Source organism: Carcharodon carcharias, chromosome 2 (assembly GCF_017639515.1).
Source record: "Carcharodon carcharias isolate sCarCar2 chromosome 2, sCarCar2.pri, whole genome shotgun sequence".
NCBI classification, from domain to species: domain Eukaryota; kingdom Metazoa; phylum Chordata; class Chondrichthyes; order Lamniformes; family Lamnidae; genus Carcharodon; species Carcharodon carcharias.
In genome coordinates this window covers 64920402-64942316 of record NC_054468.1, presented here as the reverse complement: position 1 = coordinate 64942316, position 21915 = coordinate 64920402, and the positions used below count along the sequence as shown (strand labels likewise).

Sequence of the window (21915 nt, the reverse complement as noted above, 5' to 3'; positions counted from 1 at the left end):
AAAGACATTCCAATGAAAAACAAATACTCAGCAAGAAAGATTCACTCTTGGCTGGGCAAGTTAGGATAGTATTAGGTTAAAAAAAAGGATTATAATGTTTCAAAGCATAGTAGTAAGCCTGAAGATTGGGAGAATTTTGGAAACCAGCAAAGGGCAACCAAAAAGTTGACAAAAACAGAAAAAAATAGTAGAGAGTAAACAAACTAGGAATACAAAAATGGATTGTAAAGAGTTTTTACAATTTATGTAAAAATGAAGAGAGTAGTTTAGGTAAACATAGTCCTTTAGAGGCAAAGACAGGAGAAATATCATGGGGAATGAAAACTAGAGACTTTGAACAAATAATATTTTGTGTGAGAAATAGAGTAACAAGGTGCTAATAAGAGTGAGGAACTTGAAATAATTCATGTCAGCAAAGAAAAATGATTGGAGAAACCTAAGGGACTAAAAGCCGCCAAATCTCCAGGATATGATCGCCTACCTCCTAGAGTTCCATAAGAAGTAGATGCAGAGATAATAGGTGCACTGGTTAAGATTTTCCAAAATTCCCCAGATTCGAGAATGGTGTCAGTGGACTGAAAATTAGCTAACTTAACACCACTATTCAAGAAAGGAAAGAGAGAGAAAACGGAACTATAGGCCAGTTAGCTTGATACCAGATGTAAAGGATAATGCTGGAATCTATTGTTGAGGAACCTTAACAAAGCACTTAGAAAATCATAGTGTGATCAGACAGAGCTCACATTATGAAAGGGAAATCATGTTTGAAATATGAGTTTTTTGAGGATATAACTTGTAGGGTAGATAAAGATGAACCAGTAGATGTAGTATACTAATATTTCCAAAATGTCTTCAATAAGGTGCTTCACAATAAGTTAATATGCAAAATAAGGGCTCATGAAGTTGGGGATAATATATCAGCGTAGATGAGTGATTGGTTAATGGGCAGGAAGCAGAGAGTATGGATAAACAAGTTATTTCAAAGTTGGCAAACTGTAATTAATGGAGTACCACAACGATCAGTGCTGGCACTTCAGCTATTTAAAATGCAAATAATGGTTTAGATGAAGACACAAAGCAATGTATCCAAGTTTACTGTCAATACAAAGCTAGGTGGGAATGTAAGCTGTGAGGGCACAAAGAAACTTCAAAGAGATATATAGACAGGTGAAGCGAGTGGGCAACAAGGTGGCAGAGAAGTGTAATGTGGGGAAGTGTGAGGTTATTTTTTGGTAAGAAAAGTGAATTTAAATGTTAACATTCAGAGAGACTTGGGTGTAACTCATGTACGGAAGACACCAAAAAGCTAGCATGCAGGCACAGCAAGCAACTAGGAAATGACATGTTGGCCTTTATTTGAAGAGGACTGGAGCACAAGAACAAGGAAGTTTTGCTACAATTCTACCAGGCTTTGTTGAGACACCTGGAGTAATGCATAATTTTGGTTTCCATATTTAAGGAAGGATATACATGCCTTGGAGACAGTGCAACAGAAGTTTGCTAAATTGGTGCCTATGATGAGACACTGAGGAAACTGGACCTCAACTCTCTGGAGTTTGGAAGAATGTGAGGCAATCTTATTGAAACAGACTTTGAAGGGGCTTGACAGAGTAGACTCTGAGAGGTTGTTTCCCTGGCTAGGGAATCTAAAGTGCAGGGGCACAGCCTCAGCGTAAGGAATCAATCATTTAGGCCTGAGATGAGAAATTTCTTCATTTATGGTTGTGAATCTTTGGAATTCTCTACTTCAGAGTGTGATGAGTGTGCCAAAGTTGAGTATGTTCAAGACTGGGATAAATAGATTTTTGATCTGTCATGGAATCAAAGGGAATGGAGAGTGGGTGGGAAAGTGAAGTTGAGGAAGAAGATCGGCAAGATTACTGAATGGTAGAACAGGCTCGAGGGCAATATGGTCTTCGACTGCTCTTGCTTCCTCAATCTTATTAACGAAGCAAAAATGAAAATAAACTTACTTTTTCAATTACAGATCAAAACTCAACCATAATACAGCATTTGTCCAAATTCCGATTGGCCTTGAAGGCAACCTTAAGGGAATTATTGACCTCATAGAGGAACGTGCAATTTACTTTGATGGCCAATTCGGGTAAGAATATTTTTAAAATGTTCCGGAGAACCCCTGCTGGTTTGGATATATTTTAGATATATAACCTCTCGAGATGTATAAGTAAAGTCTTTGTATAAGTAAATCCAACCCTGTATAAATACCGTAACAGTAGTAGTAACATTTGGTTCATAAAATTACATTCTGTAAATAAACTGCCCTTCATTTTTAAGGTCGTTGGGAATTTTGCAGCTTTCTTGACTCCACAGGCCAAATGGTGTATTTTTTTAACCTCACTGTTAGGTCTGGTCATTATTCCTTAAAGAAGCTTGAATGAAGTTTGAACTGAATGCCCAAAATTAAGTGATATGGGCTAGGCTAACTGCCTCCTACAGTCTAACCATTGACTTGTATATGTTTGCCATGACTATTTTGCTTCTGTACCCTATTTTAAAAAACAAGGGCCCCATAAATCTGGCTACTTTTCTGCTCTTATTTGAAACTGCACCATTTATCATAGATTTTGAGCCTGAGTTGGGTTCCACTTCAACAGATCCCCCCACCATGCACACATCTTGAATCTCCTATGATCAGCAGTTTACTTCTACTTAATATCTAGTTATCTGTTTTTGTGACATTTGGTGACAATGAAAACTCCTTATGTGAACTGGCTAATGTAATCTTGGATGTGCCACGTCAGGCATTTCTCCTACATTCTGAAAGGTCAACTGATGAACTTTTTAGTGTGCAAGGGTAAATATAAATCAATTTATTTTTCATATGCAAATGAATAATATAACAATTAGTGTTTTGCAACTTACTTTATGACAAAAACTAAACAAGGGTGTCTCAGAATCTCTGTCAGGTTTCTCATTGAATTTAGTAAACTTTATAATTGAGGTCCCTCGTGTTAATGGCTCCCTTACGAAATCCTGCAGACTGATCCCAGACTGTGGCTTCCCTGTACAGCTGAGGAACAAGAAAGCACAAGGTTTTTCTTCCCACATCTCTCCATGTCGAAGAGTTAGCCAAGTGAGCTGCCAATGAAGACAGTTACCACCCTTCCAGGAGTTGATTACAGTTGGTCAGCCTTACGTTGAGTATACATGAAGGCAGCTCCTTCATATGCTATGAATTGTGATGAAACTCAAGCACTTACTTTAGTTTGAAGTTCAGAGGTTGAGAACTCCTGTTCAGGACGAACCTCGGGCCTCTTGTGCATATGCCAGAAATGGCCACACATGCACAGTTTGTTTTTTTTTTAACATTTTTCAGGCCTGTACAGAAGAAAAGAAATGGCATGTAAAGGCAGGTCAGACGACCTGATGCGGAGCACCAATATCTTGTAGGTGTGCCAGGGAGCAGAACACGGGAGGGGGACAGGGAGATTGTTCCAAACTCCTTTTATTCTTCCTCCCAAAGTTGATCATCTCACATTTCTCCACAATAAATTTTATTCAATATATCTGATCAATTTGCTAACCTGTTAGTTGTGCTCCTGTCTCTCACATTTAACCAAGCACCCTATTCCCCTCCTGTCTCCAAATCAAAGTTTTTGATTTTGATATGCTCCTGTGAAGCGCCTTGAATGTTTGTTAAATATGCTATATAAATTCTAGTTTTTGTTGTATGCTGTATGGCCAAGTCCAGATTATTCACATAAAAATACTGTGTATTGAAAAGAAATGGTTCTAATATTGATTTCTGGGAGATGCCACTGATCACATCCCTCTGTTCTGAAAAACATCTATTAATTATTACGTGCTATCTTTAGCTAACATCCCCTGGAATGTTTCTCTTTAGTACCATATCTCATTTTATCAACACACCTCTTGCTTGGTAGACACCTTCTGAAAGTCAGTGCGCACAATATTCACTGCATTTACTTTATCAATGTACTCTATTATTTTCTCCATTACGTTTGTCAGACATGACTTGCCTTTTACAAATCTGTAATGACTGTTTGAGAGTATTAATTTTGTCCTATTTTTTGACCTGTAGATGTTTACACACTACTGATATTAGGAAGACTGATCTTTAGTCACCTAGTTTATCCTCTTTAAATGTAGGTGATATACCTTCAACCTTTCAATCCTCAGCTATAACATCCTTATCCAAGGCCTCCTGAAAGATTATGGTCAGAGTATGTACACCTTCTGAACAGTGTACTGATGTAATAGATTGACATACTATTTGAAACCTTTTGTTTAAATTTTAAATAGAAACACCATTTTTTGGTGATTTATGTTCAGCCTGTCCACTCAGCCTTTTCAACTGATAATGATAGATCTATAGAATACTTTAAAAGATTTGCTACTTAAATGAGCATCTTTCTCATTTGCTTAGTCAGAATGTAAAATATGATGACATTCCTGCTGAGCTACGTACAGAAGCTGCAGATAGACGTCAGGAGTTGGTTGAGTGCGTAGCCAATGTGGATGAACTACTGGGTGAAATGTTTCTGGAAGAGAAACTCCCTACAGTTGCTGATTTAAAAGTGAGTTTTTATTGTTGGAAAAGGCAGATTTCAAGGAATGCAAACTTCAGCTTCTTCGAGGTTTCATATTTCTGGTACTGCATCAGTGTTTAAGAATGAAATGGAGAAATTACTCTGGTAAATGATTTCACATTCAACATACTTAGATGTTTTATTTTGTGGAACCCTTTATGTCTTTCAGTTTGTTAGAAAAATATGGAACTAATATGCTAGGAATGAAGGAGTTTTTAAGAACAAATGTTTTTTGGTTCTAAGGGAAAGGAATATTTTTAATAGAAAATCTGATTCACAGGTGGCTGTATTTTTAGATCTGAATACTAATTTTTCTCTCCCCCCCCACCCCCATCACCCATCCATCCATTTGCAGGCTGCTATTAGGAGAACAACTATCAGCAGGCTATTCTCACCCATGTTAGTGGGAAGTGCTCTGAAAAATAAAGGTGTACAACCACTATTGGATGCTATTCTAGACTATCTACCGGACCCTAGTGAAGTCCCAAATTATGCCACTGTTAATCAAGAGTAAGTGCTTTATATTCATTATTTATTGATTATAATTTTACTGTGCAGCACATTCTTGTAACTTCTGAATCAATAGTCATGTTTTTATTCAATATTTGCCTTTATCTAGTGATGAAGGAAGTTATCAACAATATTAAATATTGGAAATTTCACATTAATGTGCTATTGTATAATTCTGTTCTCCCAGCAAGCAGTGGCCCTCTCACAAAGTGAGGCTGCCTTTGACCTTCAAGCTTGGATTCCTACTCATGGATTTAGATTTCTTGTAGGGCTTCTATCAGTGTGTGATAGATAATGACTTATTTCTCTGTTATCATTGATGAGCTTTTAAATAGAGCTAGAGTACTACTTTGAAATGAATTAAAATATTTTAATGACAACTTAGATGAGTTTAGCACCACTAGCATAGAAAAATATCCCAAAATGCGTCATGGAGTGATAACAAAAAAATGGATACTGAATCAAAGTAGGAGAGATTAGGAATGATGATCAAAATCTTGGCCAAAGAGGAGGATTTTAAAGACGTTCTCAAAGAAAGAGTGGGGAATCTATAAGTGAGAGTTTTGAGAGTGAATTTCCGAATGTGGGGCCTCGGCATTGAAGGCATAGCCTCCAGTGGTGAAATGAAATTAGGGAGGAAGCACAGTAGGTCAGAGTCAGGGGAACAGAAGGTGGCGGTGGGGAGAGGGATGGGCGTGGTGGTGGGAGGAGGGATGGGTGTGGTGGTGGGTGGGTGGGCGTAGGACTGGAGGCTGAGCAGAAAGGCCATGAAGGAATTTAAACACTGATTTGAATCTTAAATTTAGGGCTTTGTGGGTATTAAAACCCAATGTAGGTCAACCAGGACAGCAATGCTGGCTTAGTAGGACTTGTGTACGAGCATATGAATCAATTGGACAGGGATAGTGCGTGGGCAGCAGAGTTTTAGATGCATTGATGTTTACATAAATATACTCAATGATAAGTGTGAGGTCCGAATGACAGATGTTACTTAAGTGTTTTGTTTCCTTCAGGAATTCTGAAGACCGAGTTAAAGTTCTAATGGACCCCAAAAGAGATGCTTCTCAACCATTTGTTGGCTTGGCCTTTAAACTGGAGGTATTTCTGCAATTTATAAATCATTCATTTATACATTCAAATCCAGAAAGTGTTAGAGGATTGGTGCTCTTGCTTATAAGTTACTCCTCAAGTGAACAGGGTTCAAAAGCATTTTTTGAAAATCATGTAAGTTAAGCATGCAGTGATAACCATAATAGACAGTAATTACATATATACTTAAGAATACACTTACAGTGATACATTGCGAGTTCACCTGAAGAATTCAAAGCATGTTACAGTTGTTGAGCTTGAGGATTTTTTGAAGCTGATAAGACCTCATTAAATCCTGATGTATCTTTGCTAATATCCATTCTTTTATTTTATGCAGTCCTGCTTTGTGAGAATCCACCTGTTCTATAGAATTAACTCATTCAATTAAGTGTTGTCCCATATCAATAACTGTTTTAACAAGGATAACTTCCCAACTGTTGTTCTAGCTTCACTTTGGCTGAAATGTCAATTAAGTCATTCAACTGGAGACTGTTGTAGAATGATTACTGAACAAAGACTACCTACAGCGATTTTATCACTTGACCGCATTCCTTACATAGATGTACCCTTGGAAGAGTTAAAATCCCCAGCTATTGAAGTATAACTTTTGATTTGATGTCATAACATGTATCTAGAGGCACATTTAACTGCCATAAAGATGTCTATTTGCCTGAAAAGTTGAAAGATATATGGTAGCTCTCAAGGTTGAGCAAACAAAGGAACCCTTAGCAGCTAAACGCCTGGCAGAAATTTTAATTCCCATAACTGAACATTGCTAAAATGCACATTTATCCACAATAAAGCCAACCTGTATTACATTTTTGTTCTCTAACAAATACTCATTTAAAAAGCAAAAACTAATGGTTAATATGAATAAATTAATGTTAAAAGAAATTTTCTTATAGAAGGAGTTCAAACCTCCTGGTCCTCGGACTTGTCCTATTTATTGGATTCTCATAATGGCTGGGTTTATGAAGGGAAAATATCAGATTTTAAAAGAGTAGAATAAGTTTTAATTGTAGTATTAACTGTCTTAATACTGCAATTAGTAATCAGGTTCAAAATTACTAAGATAAAAGCACAATACTACGGATGCTGGAAATCTGAAAGAAAAACAGAAAATGCTGGAAAATCTCTGTAGGTCTGACAGCATCAGTGGAGAGAAAAACAGAGTTGGCGTTTCGAGTCCATATGACCCTTCTTCAGAGCAGCTCTGAAGAAGGGTCTTACGACGGTAATAGTAACGTGATACTAGCATTCAATTTTCTGTGGTCAGCCACTTTTCATAATTATTCACATTTCCAGGCGCAAATTCAGGCAGGTGAAGGTGCAATTGTGAGCACACTCAGCTCCTGATCTCATTACAGCCTTGGTTCAAACAAGAAGAGCTGAACTCTTGAGGTGAGATGAGAATGGTTACCCTTGACATCAAGGCAGCATTTGACTGAATGTGGATCAAGGAGCCCTAGCAAAACTGGAGTCAATGGGGATTAGGGGGAAAAGTCTCTGCTCGTTGGAGTCATACCTAGCACAAAGGAAGATGGTTGTGGTTATTGGAGGTCAGTTGTCTCAGTTCCAGGGCATCACTGCAGGAGTTCATCAGGCTAGTGTCCTCAGCCCAACCATCTTAAGCTGTTTCTTCAATGACCTTCCTTCCATCATAAGGTCAGAAGTGAGGATGTTCGCTGATGATTGCACTATGTTCAGCACCATTCGCGACTCTTCAGATATTGAAACAGTCCATGTCCAAATGCGGCAAGACCTGGACAATATCCAGGCTTGAGCTGACAAGTGGCAAGTGACATTCATGTTACGTAAGTGCTAGGCAGTGACCGTCTCCGACAAGAGAGAATCTAACCATCGCCCCTTGACATTCAATGGCATAACCATCGCTGAATCCTCCACTAACATTTTCTTGGGGATTACAATTGACTAGAAACTGAACTGGACTAGCCATATAAATACAAGAGTAGGTCAGACGCTAGGAATCCTGCAACGAGTAACTCGCCTCCCCTCTCCCCAAAGCCTTTTCATCATCTACAAGGCACAAGTCAGGAGTGTGATGGAATACTCTCCACTTGCCTGGCTAAATGCAGCTCCAACAACACTAATGAAGCTTGACACCATCCAGGACAAAGCAGCTCTCTTGACTGGCATCCCATCCACAAACATTCACTCCCTCCACCATTGACACACAGTGGCAGTAGTGTATACCATCTACAAGATGCACTGTAGGAACTCACCAAGCCCCATTAGATGGCATCTTCTAAACCCATGACCACTACCATCTAGATGGACAAGGGCAGAAGAAAGATGGGAACTCATCCACCTGGAAGCTCCCCTCCAAGTCACTCACCATCCTGATTTGGAAATATATCGCTGTTCTTTCACTGCCACTGCTTCAAAGTCCTGGAACTCCCTGCCTAAGAGCACTGTGGGTGTACCTACACTACATGGACTGCAGCAGTTCAAGAAGGCAGCTCACCATCACCTTCCCAAGGGCAATTAGGGATGGACAATAAATGCTGGCCTAGCTAGCGACTCCTACATCCTATGAATGAATAAAACAATAATAACAGTGAGAAATGTGATTAATTGCAACCCAAGTAAAGGATTGCAGACAGTGAAAGTGAGGAAAATGGGCTGGAGGAATTTACACAAGTCAAGAAAGACTTATGATACTGATTTCTAGGTATGGTTAAGTCGCACATGAATTGTGTGAAGTTTAGATATATGAAAGGATGAGATTTTAACTCACTTAAAATCCATCTATTTGTGTAGAGTACAAATCGGGCCTGTTGTGAGAGATATTAATGAACCATCACCATTACAAAGATTATAATATAATTTCAACTTCTGAAATAATTAAAATTGTAACCTAAACGTTCATTTAATGTTGGACTGACAACGTGATTGATAAGTGTACTTGACTCTCTCTTTAATAACGATAACATAATTTAACCTGTCTGATAAAACATACTGTAGTAATGTGATTATAAGAGAGTGATACTTGTGAAAAGATGCATTAAGTTTTCCTTTAACTTCTCAGGCAGGCAGATTTGGACAGTTAACATACATTCGAGTTTATCAGGGTATGGTGAGAAAGAGTGAAAATATCTACAACACACGAACTGGCAAGAAGATTAGAGTGCAGCGCTTAGTCCGAATGCATGCTGGTCAGATGGAGGTATGGCTTCCAATCTAATATATTTTATGTTCTCTCGTCTTTCTGTCCATTCTTCAGTAAACTTTCTGGGCGGACCTTTTTGCATCCACGGTCTGTCCATTTGTCCATATCAATTATTTTGTGATACAAATAATGGTCACCACATAACAGGAAGGACATAATTGCTCTAGAGAGAGTACAGAGAAGATTTACAAGAATGTTAACAGGGCTTGAAAATTGCAGCTATGATGATAGATTGGATAGGCTGGAGTTGTTTTCCTTAGAATGGAGGAGGCTGAGGGGTGACTTAATTGAGGTGTACAAGATTATGAGAGGCCTAGATAGACAGGAAAGACCTGTTTCCCCTCGCGTAGAAGTCAATTACCAGGGGCACAGATTTAAGATGATTGGTAGGATGATTATAGGGAACATGAGGAGAAACTTCTTCATCCAGAGGGTGCTGGTGTCTGGAATTCGCCGTTTGGTTTCTTAAAAGGCACCTGGATCAGCACTGAAGTATTGAACCCTGCAAGACTTGGACCAGGTGCTGAAAGGTGGGAATAGAATGGGCGGCTGTTTTTTAAGTAGTTTTTCTTTTTTGACTGGGGCATGCATGATGGTCTGAATGGCCTCTTTATATGCTGTAACTTTTCTATGGTTCTTTCTAACGATAGCATGCTGGAAATTAGATCTGTTATTCAGAAAGATGATTAAAACTTAATGCATGGTGTTTGACCATGGGATTTAGCTTAATATAGATATATAGGTGAAACAGTTTGTGAAGTCTGGTGAATTTTTTTTAAAGTAAGGACTTCTTGATAATGGTAGGTTATGTTTGGTTTTAATGCTCGGCATCCATCTTTGTAAGCTTGTAAACTGAAGTAAGGTCAATTGATCTTCATACGTTCAGTACAGCACATGCGGTTATTGCTATTTGGTTACCTCCAAACCGATGAAGGCAATGTAAGAACTATACAATAATTCATTAAAGTTAGTTGGGCCTTATTTCTGCACGCAGTTGGGAACATTTCTTTAATCTCTTTATGAGTTATTGAGTTAGGTGAAACTTACAAAGTTAAAGCAAGATCAAACCACTTTATTTTCGCCACAACTGGTATCTCCAACCATGCAGTGTTTTCTCAGTAAGACCATAAGACATAGGAGCAGAAATTAAGCCAATCGGCCTATCGAGTCTGCTCTGCCCATTCAATCATAGCTGATAAGTTTCTCAACCTCATTTTCCTGCATTCTCCCCGTAACCTTTGATCCCCTTACCAATCAAGAACCTATCTATCTCGGTCTTAAATGCACTCAATGACCTGGCCTCCACAGCCTTCTGTGACTATGAATTCCATAGATTCACCACTCTCTGGCTAAAGAAGTTTCTCTTCATCTCTGTTCTAAAAGGTCTTCCCTTTACTCTGAGGCTGTGCCCTCGGGTCCTAGTCTCTCCTACTAATGGAAACATCTTCCCCACGTTCACTCTATCCAGGCCTTTCAGTATTCTATAAGTTTCAATCCGATCCCCCCCTCTTTCTTCTAAACTCCATCGAGTATAGACCCAGATTCCTCAAACGTTCCTCATATGTTAAGCCTTTCATTCCTGAGATCATTCTCGTGAACCTCCTCTGGACCCTCTCCAGGGCCAGCACATTCTTCCTGAGATACAGGGCCCAAAATTGCTCACAATATTCTAAATGTGGTCTGACCAGAGCCTTATAAAACCTCAGCAGCAATTTTATATTCTAGTCCTCTCGAAATAAATGCCAACGTTGCATTTGCCTTCCTAACTACTGACTCAACCTGCAAATTAACCTTAAGAGAATCCTGGACTAAGACTCCCAAGTCCCTTTGCACTCCAGATTTCTGAATTCTCTCCCCATTTAGAAAATAGTCTATGCCTCTATTCTTCCTACCAAATTGCATGACCTCACACTTCCCCACGTTGTATTCCATTTGCCACTTCTTCGCCCGTTCTCCTAACCTGTCCAAATCCTTCTGCAGCCTCCCCGCCTCCTCAATACTACCTGTCCCTCCACCTATCTTTGTATCATCTGCAAACTTAGCCAGGATGCCCTCAGTTACTTCATCTGGATCATTAATGTATAAAGTGAAAAGTTGTGGTCCCATCACTGACCCCTGCGGAACTCCACTAGTCACTGGCCGCCATCCTGAGAAGGACCCCCTTATCCCCACTCTCTGCCTCCTGACGGACAGCCAATCTTCTATCCATGCTAGTACCTTGCCTCTAACATCATGGGCTCTTATCCTGTGCGGCACCTTGTCAAAGGCCTTCTGGAAGTCCAAATAGATAACATCCATTGGCTCTCCTTTGTCTAACCTGCTCGTTACCTCCTCAAAGAATTCTAACAATTTGTCAGGCATGACCTCCCCTTGATGAAACCATGCTGAATTTGCCCTATTTTACCATGCACTTCCAAGTATTCTGAAATCTCATCCTTAATAATGGACTCTAAAATCTTACCAACGACCAAGGTCAGGCTAATCGGCCTGTAATTTCCCATTTTTGCCTCACTCCCTTCTTAAACAGGGTGGTTACATTAGGGATTTTCCAGTCCTCTGGGACCCTCCCTGACTCGAGTGATTCCTGAAAGATCACCACTAACGCCTCCACTATCTCTTCAGCTATCTCCTTCAGAACTCTGGGGTGTAATCCATCTGGTCCAGGTGATTTATCCACCTTCAGACCTTTCAGTTTTCCTAGCACCCTCTCCTTGGTAATGGCCACCATACTCACCTCTGCCCCCCGACTCTCTTGATCTTTGGGGATGTTACTCGAGTCTTCCACTGTGAAGGCTGATGCAAAGTACCTAACCAGTTCCTCCGCCATTTCTTTGTTCCCCACTACTACTTCTCTAGCGTCATTTTCCAGCGGCCCAATGTCCACTTTTGCCTCTCTCTTACCCTTTATATATCTAAAATAAAGCTCTTGCAATCTTCTTTTACATTACTGGCTAGTTTACCCTCATATTTAACCTTTTCCCTCCTTATTTCCTTTTTAGTTGTCCTCTGTTGGTGTTTGTAGGCTTCCCAATCCCCTGGTTTCGCCACATCGTATGCTTTCTCTTTAGCTTTTATGCTGTTCCTGACTTCCCTTGTCAGCCATGGTTGCCTCGTCCTCCCTTTAGAATGCTTCTTCTTCCTAGGGATGAATTTTTGCTGTGTCTTCCAAATTACTCCCAGAAACTCCTGCCATTGTTGTTCCACTGTCTTTCCTGCTAGGCTCATCTCCCAGTCAATTCTGGTCAGCTCCTCCCTCATGCCTCTGTAGTTGCCTTTATTCAACTGTAATACCGTTACATCTGATTCCAGTTTTTTTCCTCTCAAATTGCAGGGTAAATTCTATCATATTATGGTCACTTCCTCTTAAGGGTTCCTTCACCTTAAGCTGCCTTATCAAATCTGCCTCATTACACAATATGACAGAGTATTAGGTGAAATTATATGCTTTTATCCATGGTGGAGCTTAAACCTAACCTTCCAAATCAGCGCTGGAAGTACTATCAACTGAGCCAACATCTGAATGTTTTGAAAATTGTAATGTAGTGGATGAATTGGAATTTCACCTAGCTTTATTTGAGGGGAAGGGAATAAGGTGACCAATTATTTACATATTGTTTTTGTTTGTCTTTTATAGGATGTTGAAGAAGTTTATGCTGGTGATATTTGTGCTTTGTTTGGCATTGATTGTGCCAGTGGTGATACATTTACTTCAAGAACAAGCTGTAATCTTTCGATGGTAGGGAAGAAACATATAACAAAATCTTGAAGTGTTTCAGTTTCTCCAACAGTGATCAAAAGACTTACTCCTCCCCAGTAGAATCCCTCTCACCTTTGAAATCCCATTTCAACCAACATGAGAAAAACACACGTGAAAGTGTGTGAATAAGAGCCATCTGTGAGATCAAGTACCTTTCATCATGGATTTCTCTATGACTGATCTCTGTCACTTACTGGAGCCCTATTGGCTGACATAGATCAGTACCTGGCAGTAATTCCAAATGGGAATAAATGGAACATTGAGGTTGTTCTCATTTAAACAAGCACCGCACTGTTCTGTGTTTATTGTACCTTCCTTTCTTTAGTGACTCTCTGATAACGATTGTCTGTGCCTCAGCAATCTCCTCCCCAGTTTCTCTAAGTGTCCTTCCTTGGTTCTTCATTTGTTTTGAGTCCTTCCAGTTTGTTTAGGGAGTCACCACATTTGTATTGATTTAACTTTGTGGAGGATATGTTGCTTATGGCCTGAATTTTTCTCTCGAGCTTGATTGGCGGGCTCAGGAGCGGTCGGTAAATGGGCCCCATACCACGCTTTTACATTGGCTGGCCAATTAATGGCCTGCCAGCGTGAAACGCATGCTGAAAAGCTCAGCCCTGCCGAGGTTGGGGCAGGAAGAGGCAGGCGATGATGTCACTGCGGGCGGGCGACGATGTCACTGCGGGCGCCTGCTTCAAGAGAGCTCCCTGAAGGCAGACAGCTGCCTCAGAGAGCCGCCGACCTGCAAATAATAAAATAAAGCATAAAAAAGCTGCAAAAAATGTCCATACAGCACAATCAAGCATTTGAAAGCACACCTCACAAAAATGCTGTGCCCGGATATTTGTTATTTTATTTCCTAATGGAGATTTCATCCCGCCCCTGGATGAGGTTTCATGAAAAATGTAAAGACTGGCCGATTGGCCCATCTGCCAACCGTATGGCTGGACGGTTCATGAAAAATCACATTCAATTGTGCCATTAATGGGCTTAATTGTCGGCAGGTGCACTTTCAACTGCCACTCATGCCCGCTGAGTGAAATATTGCAAAAGTGTGCACTGACGTCAAGACACTCGCCTGATGTCATCTCGTGCAATTTTATGCCCGATCGGGTTGGGCACACGCCCACCACAGGACGTAAAACTCTGCCCTATGGCTCCTTCATTTGTGAATACATAAGGTAATATTTTGGCATATTTTCAGCTTTGCACCATCAGATTCAACCTTGTTTGCACTGTTTATGGTCCTCTCATTTTCTGTAGCTAATCTTTTATTGTTGTAATACTGAAAGAATTCTTTACTATGCTACTAGAATTCATATATATGCACCTTATTGTAGATTTGCTTCCTTTCAAGTCTGCTGGAGTTTGCTTTTGCCTAGTTCATGTGGGTCAGAGTTGCTCTACCACTCACCTGTTTGATGACTTTGTGCCTTTGATCTACTTTTCTGGGATCTGGCATTCTTCTTGCACCCTCCCCTATTTGTCCAGTTTAAATGATTTTCAATTGCTACCTCAGTGTTCTACAAGTGCCTTTGTTCCCATATGGTTTTGGTGCAGCATATCTTCCTATGTCAGTTCTTTTTGCACTGAATTTATTCTCAGTTTAAAATGAAATTCATTTATTAACTCTGTCATTGAAGATGGTCAGAGAAATGTTTTGCCCCTATTGGTCTGTGAACAATATGTCTCAAAAACTAATGGATGGATTTCAACAAAACCTGGTATGTAGATAGGGTAAGGCCCTACAAAGAGCTGATTAATTTTTAGCGAAGATGCTTCTTTAAAGGATCCACTCCATCTGTTAATAATGGGAGATAGGGCGAATTGACTTTTGAGAAGATTGTTGATTGTTTTCAAATGTTGTGGATTGTCACAGCTACTATGGCGCAAATTAACACAGCTTTCAAAATATGGGCAGAGTTTTCAGAGCAGGTTGTTGGATGTGGATTGGCCTGACGCCACCTCAGTGAGATGGAAGCTCTTAATACAAAGATTTCTTTTTTCAGCTTTGTAGTTACAAAGCATCAACCAGGCAGGGAAAGCCTCAAGGAAGAGCTGCATAATTGTGATAATGTTGCATTAACAAAGTGTGGCAAAGATATGCACTCTACTGAGTGCTCTCTTCACTTGATTGTTGAATAAGAAAATGGCAGCACATCAATTCTGTTTTGATTTGAAGCTTCATTTGGAGAAATTGGAAATATCTTATGTTACAGAAATGTTAATTTGTAATATTTTAGCATAAAACAATTTGCACACACTTAATTGAAATTTATAGTTACATTTTTCTTCTACTAATATGTAACATCACCAGATGGATAACTGCTTACATTATTGGGTAATAAAATCTGGCAACAATAAGAAATTTTATTTCTTGTCTCCCCATAGCTGTTCAATCTTCTAGTAAACTAGCTCTACAATAGTGAAACAGAACAAAATGATTTTTTATTGACAAGAACCCAGTACTCTATTGCAAAGTACATTTTATATTCTTCTGATCTTGAAAACAGTATAGTTTAGCAAGGGTCTGTGGGAGTTAAACCAAGTTTGATATTTTTAAGTCAAGATATTTTGAAATGTTATCTCTTGTGTGTAATACAGCATTAAAATAATTAAAAGGTTCGATACTGCTCTATAATCAAGTAACATGTAAATGTAAGAATCTGAGATGTGAAATAGCTTTTTTTGGTAGTAATTGTTCTTTTAAATACAATACAGGAATCTATTCATGTCCCTGAACCTGTGATATCAGTAGCAGTAAAACCTGTCAATAAGGTACGTAAAGTTTTATGCAATATGCTTTGGCATAAATTTGGAAATTCAGGTTTTAGTCTCTGCATTGCATAATTTTTGCACTCTGATTCTAAATGAAAGTTGAGAGACTCTTTTCTCGCCCAGTGTGCCTTGGTCAAGGAATGCATTTTTTTTAAAGGAGTGTTGATGTACTTTAATTTGAGAGTCAGATATGTGGCAGGAAAAGAATAACAATATGCAGAATCTGTATTCAAATGAGTGGATGGTTACCTGAAGAACTTGAAGGTAGATATAGATGCCAAAATAATTTGAAATTAGAGCTATGATGTAAAAATCACAGGAAAAAGAAATGTAAGTTTAGGGCCTGTTTCCTTGAGTATGATTTAAATTGAAGTACTCTAGCAATGATACGTACTAAAGATTTCACTTTTTTGTTGGAAACATATCTGTTGTGATTATAAATATATATGTACTTGTTTCAAATATTTGAATTACTCAAAGTTGCTTTGTATCAGAAAAGATAGTTATAATTAGATATTGGACATCATCAAAAAGGCTTTTCATTGTTTTGAGAATTTTAGGAAGTTAAATAAAAATCATAGATACTTTAAGTTCATGGATTCAAAACTCAAAAATATTTCACTGCACCGCACTACAAATCTCTCAGGGTTGTTTGGAAATTGGAAAATCTCATTTTGCTTTCCAAATACAGTAGATATGTTGAAATTACAAATGTACTGTTTTGACTGAAGAAAAATATTTTTCAATGTTAGACGGTAAGGAGTACACTTTAAAGTATATTGTCTTCTGTTTCAGAACGATCTGGATAAATTTTCCAAGGGAATTGGCAGATTTACACGAGAGGACCCCACTTTTAGGGTTATTTATGACTCTGAGAGTAGAGAGACAATTGTATCTGGAATGGGAGAATTACACTTAGAAATTTACGCCCAGGTATTTAACCTATTGTAACTTCATTTTAATTTTAAGATTTGAATTTTGGTGCAATTCATTAAATGTTTTGTGAAGTTAGGTTTCAATAAAAAAGCATTTCAGGTGTTCACAGCACCTTTCAGAATGAACACAAATGTTTTTTCTATTTGAATGGTTGTATCAATTTTTTAATTAATTGAATTTGTGATATATTGAGGGAAAAGTCTAAATTCAAACTGTCTTTAATGCACAAAATTCCTAATAACTGCAGGTCGGCTATGCTCTTGATAGTTTATTTTCTGTAGTCCTGTTAAAATTTTGTTAGCATCTTTGATGAGCTGTTTTTTAAACCTTGAAAAAGCTGCTTGTTTAAATGCAATTACAATATTTAGAGCATTGCTTTCTTTCCCTCCCTTGCTACTCAGTCCTCATCCAGTTAAGTGGAAACCTAAGCAGGCTGTCATATGCCATCCACATTATCACTCCATGTGTAATATAAATTCTGATTCATATTTTTAAGGTATAGATATTGGAATAATGATGGCAGTCCTCTGAAATCAGCTGTATAAATTACACTGCCCTATAGATTTTTATGGCTGCTAATATATGGTGTGCTTTATGGGCTGATATGATTTATCTTGCCACCAATTTACCTAAGTGTAAAACAAGCCAGTACAACCTCCACTGTTGTAAAATCATTATACTGGAATTTCTATGCTAATTTTATGAGCTGGAAAATATTTTTATATTGGATGAAGTATGATTCATTTAACTTGAACAAATTATATTGAGTTTGACAAAATTATTAACATAATTGAAATTTCTTTTGAGATTGGATTTTCTTGAATATATGTAAATCTGTTGTATATCCACATGGCAGATTTGAGAACAAAGCCTGATTTTTTTTTTCGTTCATGGGATGTGGGCATTTCTGGCTAGGCCATCATTTATTGCCCATCCCTAATTGCCTTCGTTCAGAAGGCATTTAAGAGTCAGCTATATTGCTCTGGGTCTGGAGTCACATGTGAGCCAGAACAGGTAGGGATGGCAGATTTCCTTCCCTAAAGGACATTAGTGAACCATATGGGTTTTTGATGACAATCAGCAATGGTTTGCGTTCATCATCAGACTTTTAATTCCAGATTTTTATTGAATTCAAATTTCATCATCTGCCCTGGTGGGATTTGAACCCTGGTTCCCAGACCATTACTCTGGATCTCTGGAGTACCACTATGCCACCGCCTCCCCCATATATCTTCCACATTTTTCATCAAAGCATTTTGTACTGCCCTGAAATTTAACACACTTTTTTTAATACTGATATACAGATGTATTTCAAGGACAGCTTTACTCTCACACCTTGATTATTTTTGTTCATCTTATAAGCTCAGTTGTTCTGAATCTGGAAGGGAATAGACCAAATACCTGAGTTCTTCACTGATGTGTGCCTTAATATTGACAGCAAATCACATTTGTATGGTGCCTTTAAAGTAATAAAGTGTTCCAAAGTATTTCTTGTAGGACAGAAAGAAGAACTGAGGAATAGAATATGTAGGATATGGCTGAAAGGACAGTCAAAATGATGCATTTCAACGTTTTTTATTAAAGATAAGGAGAGAAGTAGCAAAGCTGAGTGTTTTAGGGTGGGGCCAATATAGCTCAAAGCTCTGTCAGCAAGTGTGAATCCTTGGGGGCGAGGAGAGTTTGGTTCAGTCATAAAGCTAGCTATCTCTCTTCCAAAAGTGAGTTCTAACCTCCTTAGCGACCATCCTTGCTGAGCTCACATGATTAGGGTCATCCCAACAGTCATGGGCATGGATGATAGTGGGAATGTTCAAACTAATTTCAGTTGTCTTTAGTATTATGGTTTAGACCCTTTATTCAAATCCAACCCTACATTTCCTAGCTCTGTTATTTTGTGAATTGACCCCAAAAGAGTTGCATGTAATAAAAGGACTTGATATATATAACACCTAGATTCTTTCTGCAGCAAATCATAGAAATCCCAAAATGGGACATTACCATCAAAGTATGCTATCTTGATTATAGATAGCATATGGGGTTTGAAGCTCAGCTCAGTTATGATATTGAATTTGTGCACTGTCTTGTTCAACCTGTGTGAACAACCTGGGAGAGAGCTAGAATCAGGATCAAGGTTAGGAACTGAATGAATTAGCCTAAGCTTTCCCTGTGTTCAACTAGAGTAAATTCTGGCTTATTTCTGACTTGGTGTCAGTTTGAGCAATCTGTCAAAATAGTGAAAGTGTGGAATTGAGAATGATGATAAATTAAAGTTGGGTGCGTCCCTAAGTATAGGCACTGACCCCTGCGTGTAATGTTTCCGAAGCACAGCATTTAAATGAGAAAGAAGAAGGAGCCTAGGAAACCTTGACGTATTTTAATGTGACCATAGGATGGGCAGAAAACATGGTGGCTGTGTTGGAACAAGTAGGAATGAATCTGTTTCCAGGATATTTCCCAAAGGTAGAATGCAAATGAGGTGATGGGGATAAATGGAGTGATCAACTGAATTGAATGCTGTGGAACATTTGAGGAGGAAGAGAAGTACATTGGGTGCCACCAGTGACAGTTTAATGCTGTCCCTGTGCAATGGTTAGGGTGGAAACAGGACTGTGTGGATAAAAACTAGAGGCTTTGGGAGAGGGCAGAGGAGTGAAAAGCAGCTTACAAATTTGAAAATCTGATGTTTTCACTTCAATGTGGAGCTTTAAATCAAATGAGAAAACTGCTAACTAAAGCTTCTGCAGGTTGTTAATGTAAATGTAGATTTAAAAGGGGACAGCTCACTTTATGATGATTCATTTGGTAATGGCATACTTTAAAAAAGAAAATCATTTACAGGATGTGGGCGTCGCTGGCTAGACCAGCATTTGTTGCCATATATTTGACCATATATGCTGAGTTAGCTGACCTTAGCAAAGTGGCAGTAGGGGCATTACAATGCTCCTGGGCTAGAGAGAAGGGATTTTAACCACTATTACTGCTCCTAATCATTATTCCTTGCTGTAAAATGCACCTGTGTGGGCATCAAACAAGGCCAAGGTCAGACTTAGCTCTAATGACGCCCATTGAGAAATAACATGCCAGCAACAGTATTCACTAATGTTGATTTTCAACCAGCCGTGGGTAAGTTGCTGAAAAGCAATTGCTGCGCAAAATTGTGATGAAATCTGATGTGAGGAATGAAATAACTTTATATTAAAACTGATATTAAGATGTGCATTAACAGCTTTAAAAATAGACAAATGTAGTTATTAGCGTTAATAGCTTTAAGTGTAGTTGTAAGAACTCTTCCTAAGCATGATGGGAAATTTGGCCAACACATAGGCAGGATCGGATGGCACTGTGGGAACCAACCTAATGGCCATCACAGCTTCGGTAAACAAGGCAGTAAGGAGATAACAATAACATATAGGGAGTCATGAAGTCACAGACACGAATGCATTCCTGCTAAGGCAAGAATGCCACAAATGTTAAGATAACGGAATATCTGCAGAAGGCTTTTGATTAAGTGATGTATGTGCAAGATATTGTGTTTTGCTATAACCCAGATATTTAAATATGTTACACAGACCTTGTATTATTGAGAGAGGCACTTGGAAGGCAGTGAGGGCTGATCTCCCAGCTTATGCTTGGATAAAGACCTTGGTTGCTGGAACTCTCTCACTCGAGTGGTCTCATCTTTAAACCACAACAGAATCTGTGGTTTGAGACAGCCACTATTTGAAAATGGAACTGAGAATGCAAACTGACACTCCCAGTTTCTAAGGAAACTAAGATTGAAACTGAGATTGGAAACCAAAACTTATGGGGGAGGCTGAAATTGGTTGAAACCATATTAAAGGACACAGAGCCATCAGAGCTCAGAGGATGACTCCAGTGGTGCAGTACAGGCAGGCTACAGAAGATGGAGGCTAGGCTCAGAAGCTGAGAATAGGCTAATATACAGTTGCTGCAGTTGTTTTTTTCCTTGAATATAACATTGGTGGATCGGTGCCACCCAGACAAGCGTAAGCAGAGGAGGTTCTGCAGAAATGTGCCATTTTTGGTGAAGACTGTGCCCAAGGAACTCAGATTTGTTGTGCGCTGCTGTCAGGCAGGTTTCAGGCTAAATTGAAAAGACAAGCATCTGAAATTCTGAGGAAGATAGAGGTTTGAAGGAGTTCGTGACTGAGATGGATGATATATATATGCTCAGTGGATTGCTGAGGCAGTTTGTAAGATCTGTCTTAATTGTATCTGCCATTTAATGTACAATTTATAGTTTATAATTGACTGCAATTTGCCAGTTAATTCATGTTTAACTTATGTTGATTTTGGGTTTTAGAGTATAGGCGGTTACCTTAGATAGTGTTTAGTATTGCTGAAATAAGACATTTTACCAAAGCTTTCATTGCCTTTCACTGGTTCATTCCTTAGAATCAAGCTGCCTGGTTTAAAATTTCAAACAATGCTTGGCAGTTCACTGTCAGTCACCATTAACTGGTGCATTCTCCATTGCAATGCCTCTATCAGGCCACTTGCCAACCAATCAGCACTCTCTTCTCATACAGCATAAAGTTGTTGCTTCCCCTGACATTGGTATTCTTGCGATTGTCCTGATGAGTGCAAGTCAAAAAGCTTTCACAAAATGTCTTTTTTCAGCAATGCTCAAGTTCTGTACTACCAAACAACTATAGTACTTAGTATTTGCTTTGTTTAACTCTTGTATGGTACAAAGTACTTTATTTTATACCATGGAACCTTGTGGTTTCGTTGTTTCAGTAAATAACTGAGATTTTGGATTTTTTAAAAAAGAAAAGTTACTGGTCTTGACAGAGGTCATAACAAGAACCATACCTCAACAGATTTCAGATGAAAAGGAAGGGAATAAATTGGCAAAAAACCTGTTTTAAGATTTCTAACTGATGGCCCAGTTGAGGTGAGCTCAAATTCATCCAGTGCATTTTGCTGTAGTAGGGCAGTTTAATGCCAACTTTTTTGAGGAGAAAATATCTTGAGGGGGAGCACTGTCATAGCTTTTGTTGATAAAGTGAAAGGTACTTGTGTGTAGTTTGTTTTTAGATATAAAAGTGAAGATCTGGCAGAGG

General features: G+C 38.8%; 1 protein-coding gene across 2 annotated transcripts in view; it reads left to right on the top strand.

The window, feature by feature from the left end:
- The window catches only part of gfm1 (G elongation factor, mitochondrial 1), a 74349-nt gene that overhangs the window by 18739 nt on the left and 33695 nt on the right, over positions 1 to 21915 (top strand). For both annotated transcript variants that reach the window (XR_005946004.1, XM_041212630.1), the window contains exons 5-12: positions 1988 to 2104; positions 4409 to 4559; positions 4927 to 5081; positions 6095 to 6179; positions 9220 to 9357; positions 12995 to 13096; positions 15836 to 15892; positions 16688 to 16825. Coding sequence is in view for 1 of the 2 variants with exons in the window: in XM_041212630.1 (XP_041068564.1) it covers positions 1988 to 2104; positions 4409 to 4559; positions 4927 to 5081; positions 6095 to 6179; positions 9220 to 9357; positions 12995 to 13096; positions 15836 to 15892; positions 16688 to 16825 (943 nt within the window). In the remaining variant the exon portion in view is untranslated. The remainder of the gene's footprint in view (positions 1 to 1987; positions 2105 to 4408; positions 4560 to 4926; positions 5082 to 6094; positions 6180 to 9219; positions 9358 to 12994; positions 13097 to 15835; positions 15893 to 16687; positions 16826 to 21915) is intronic.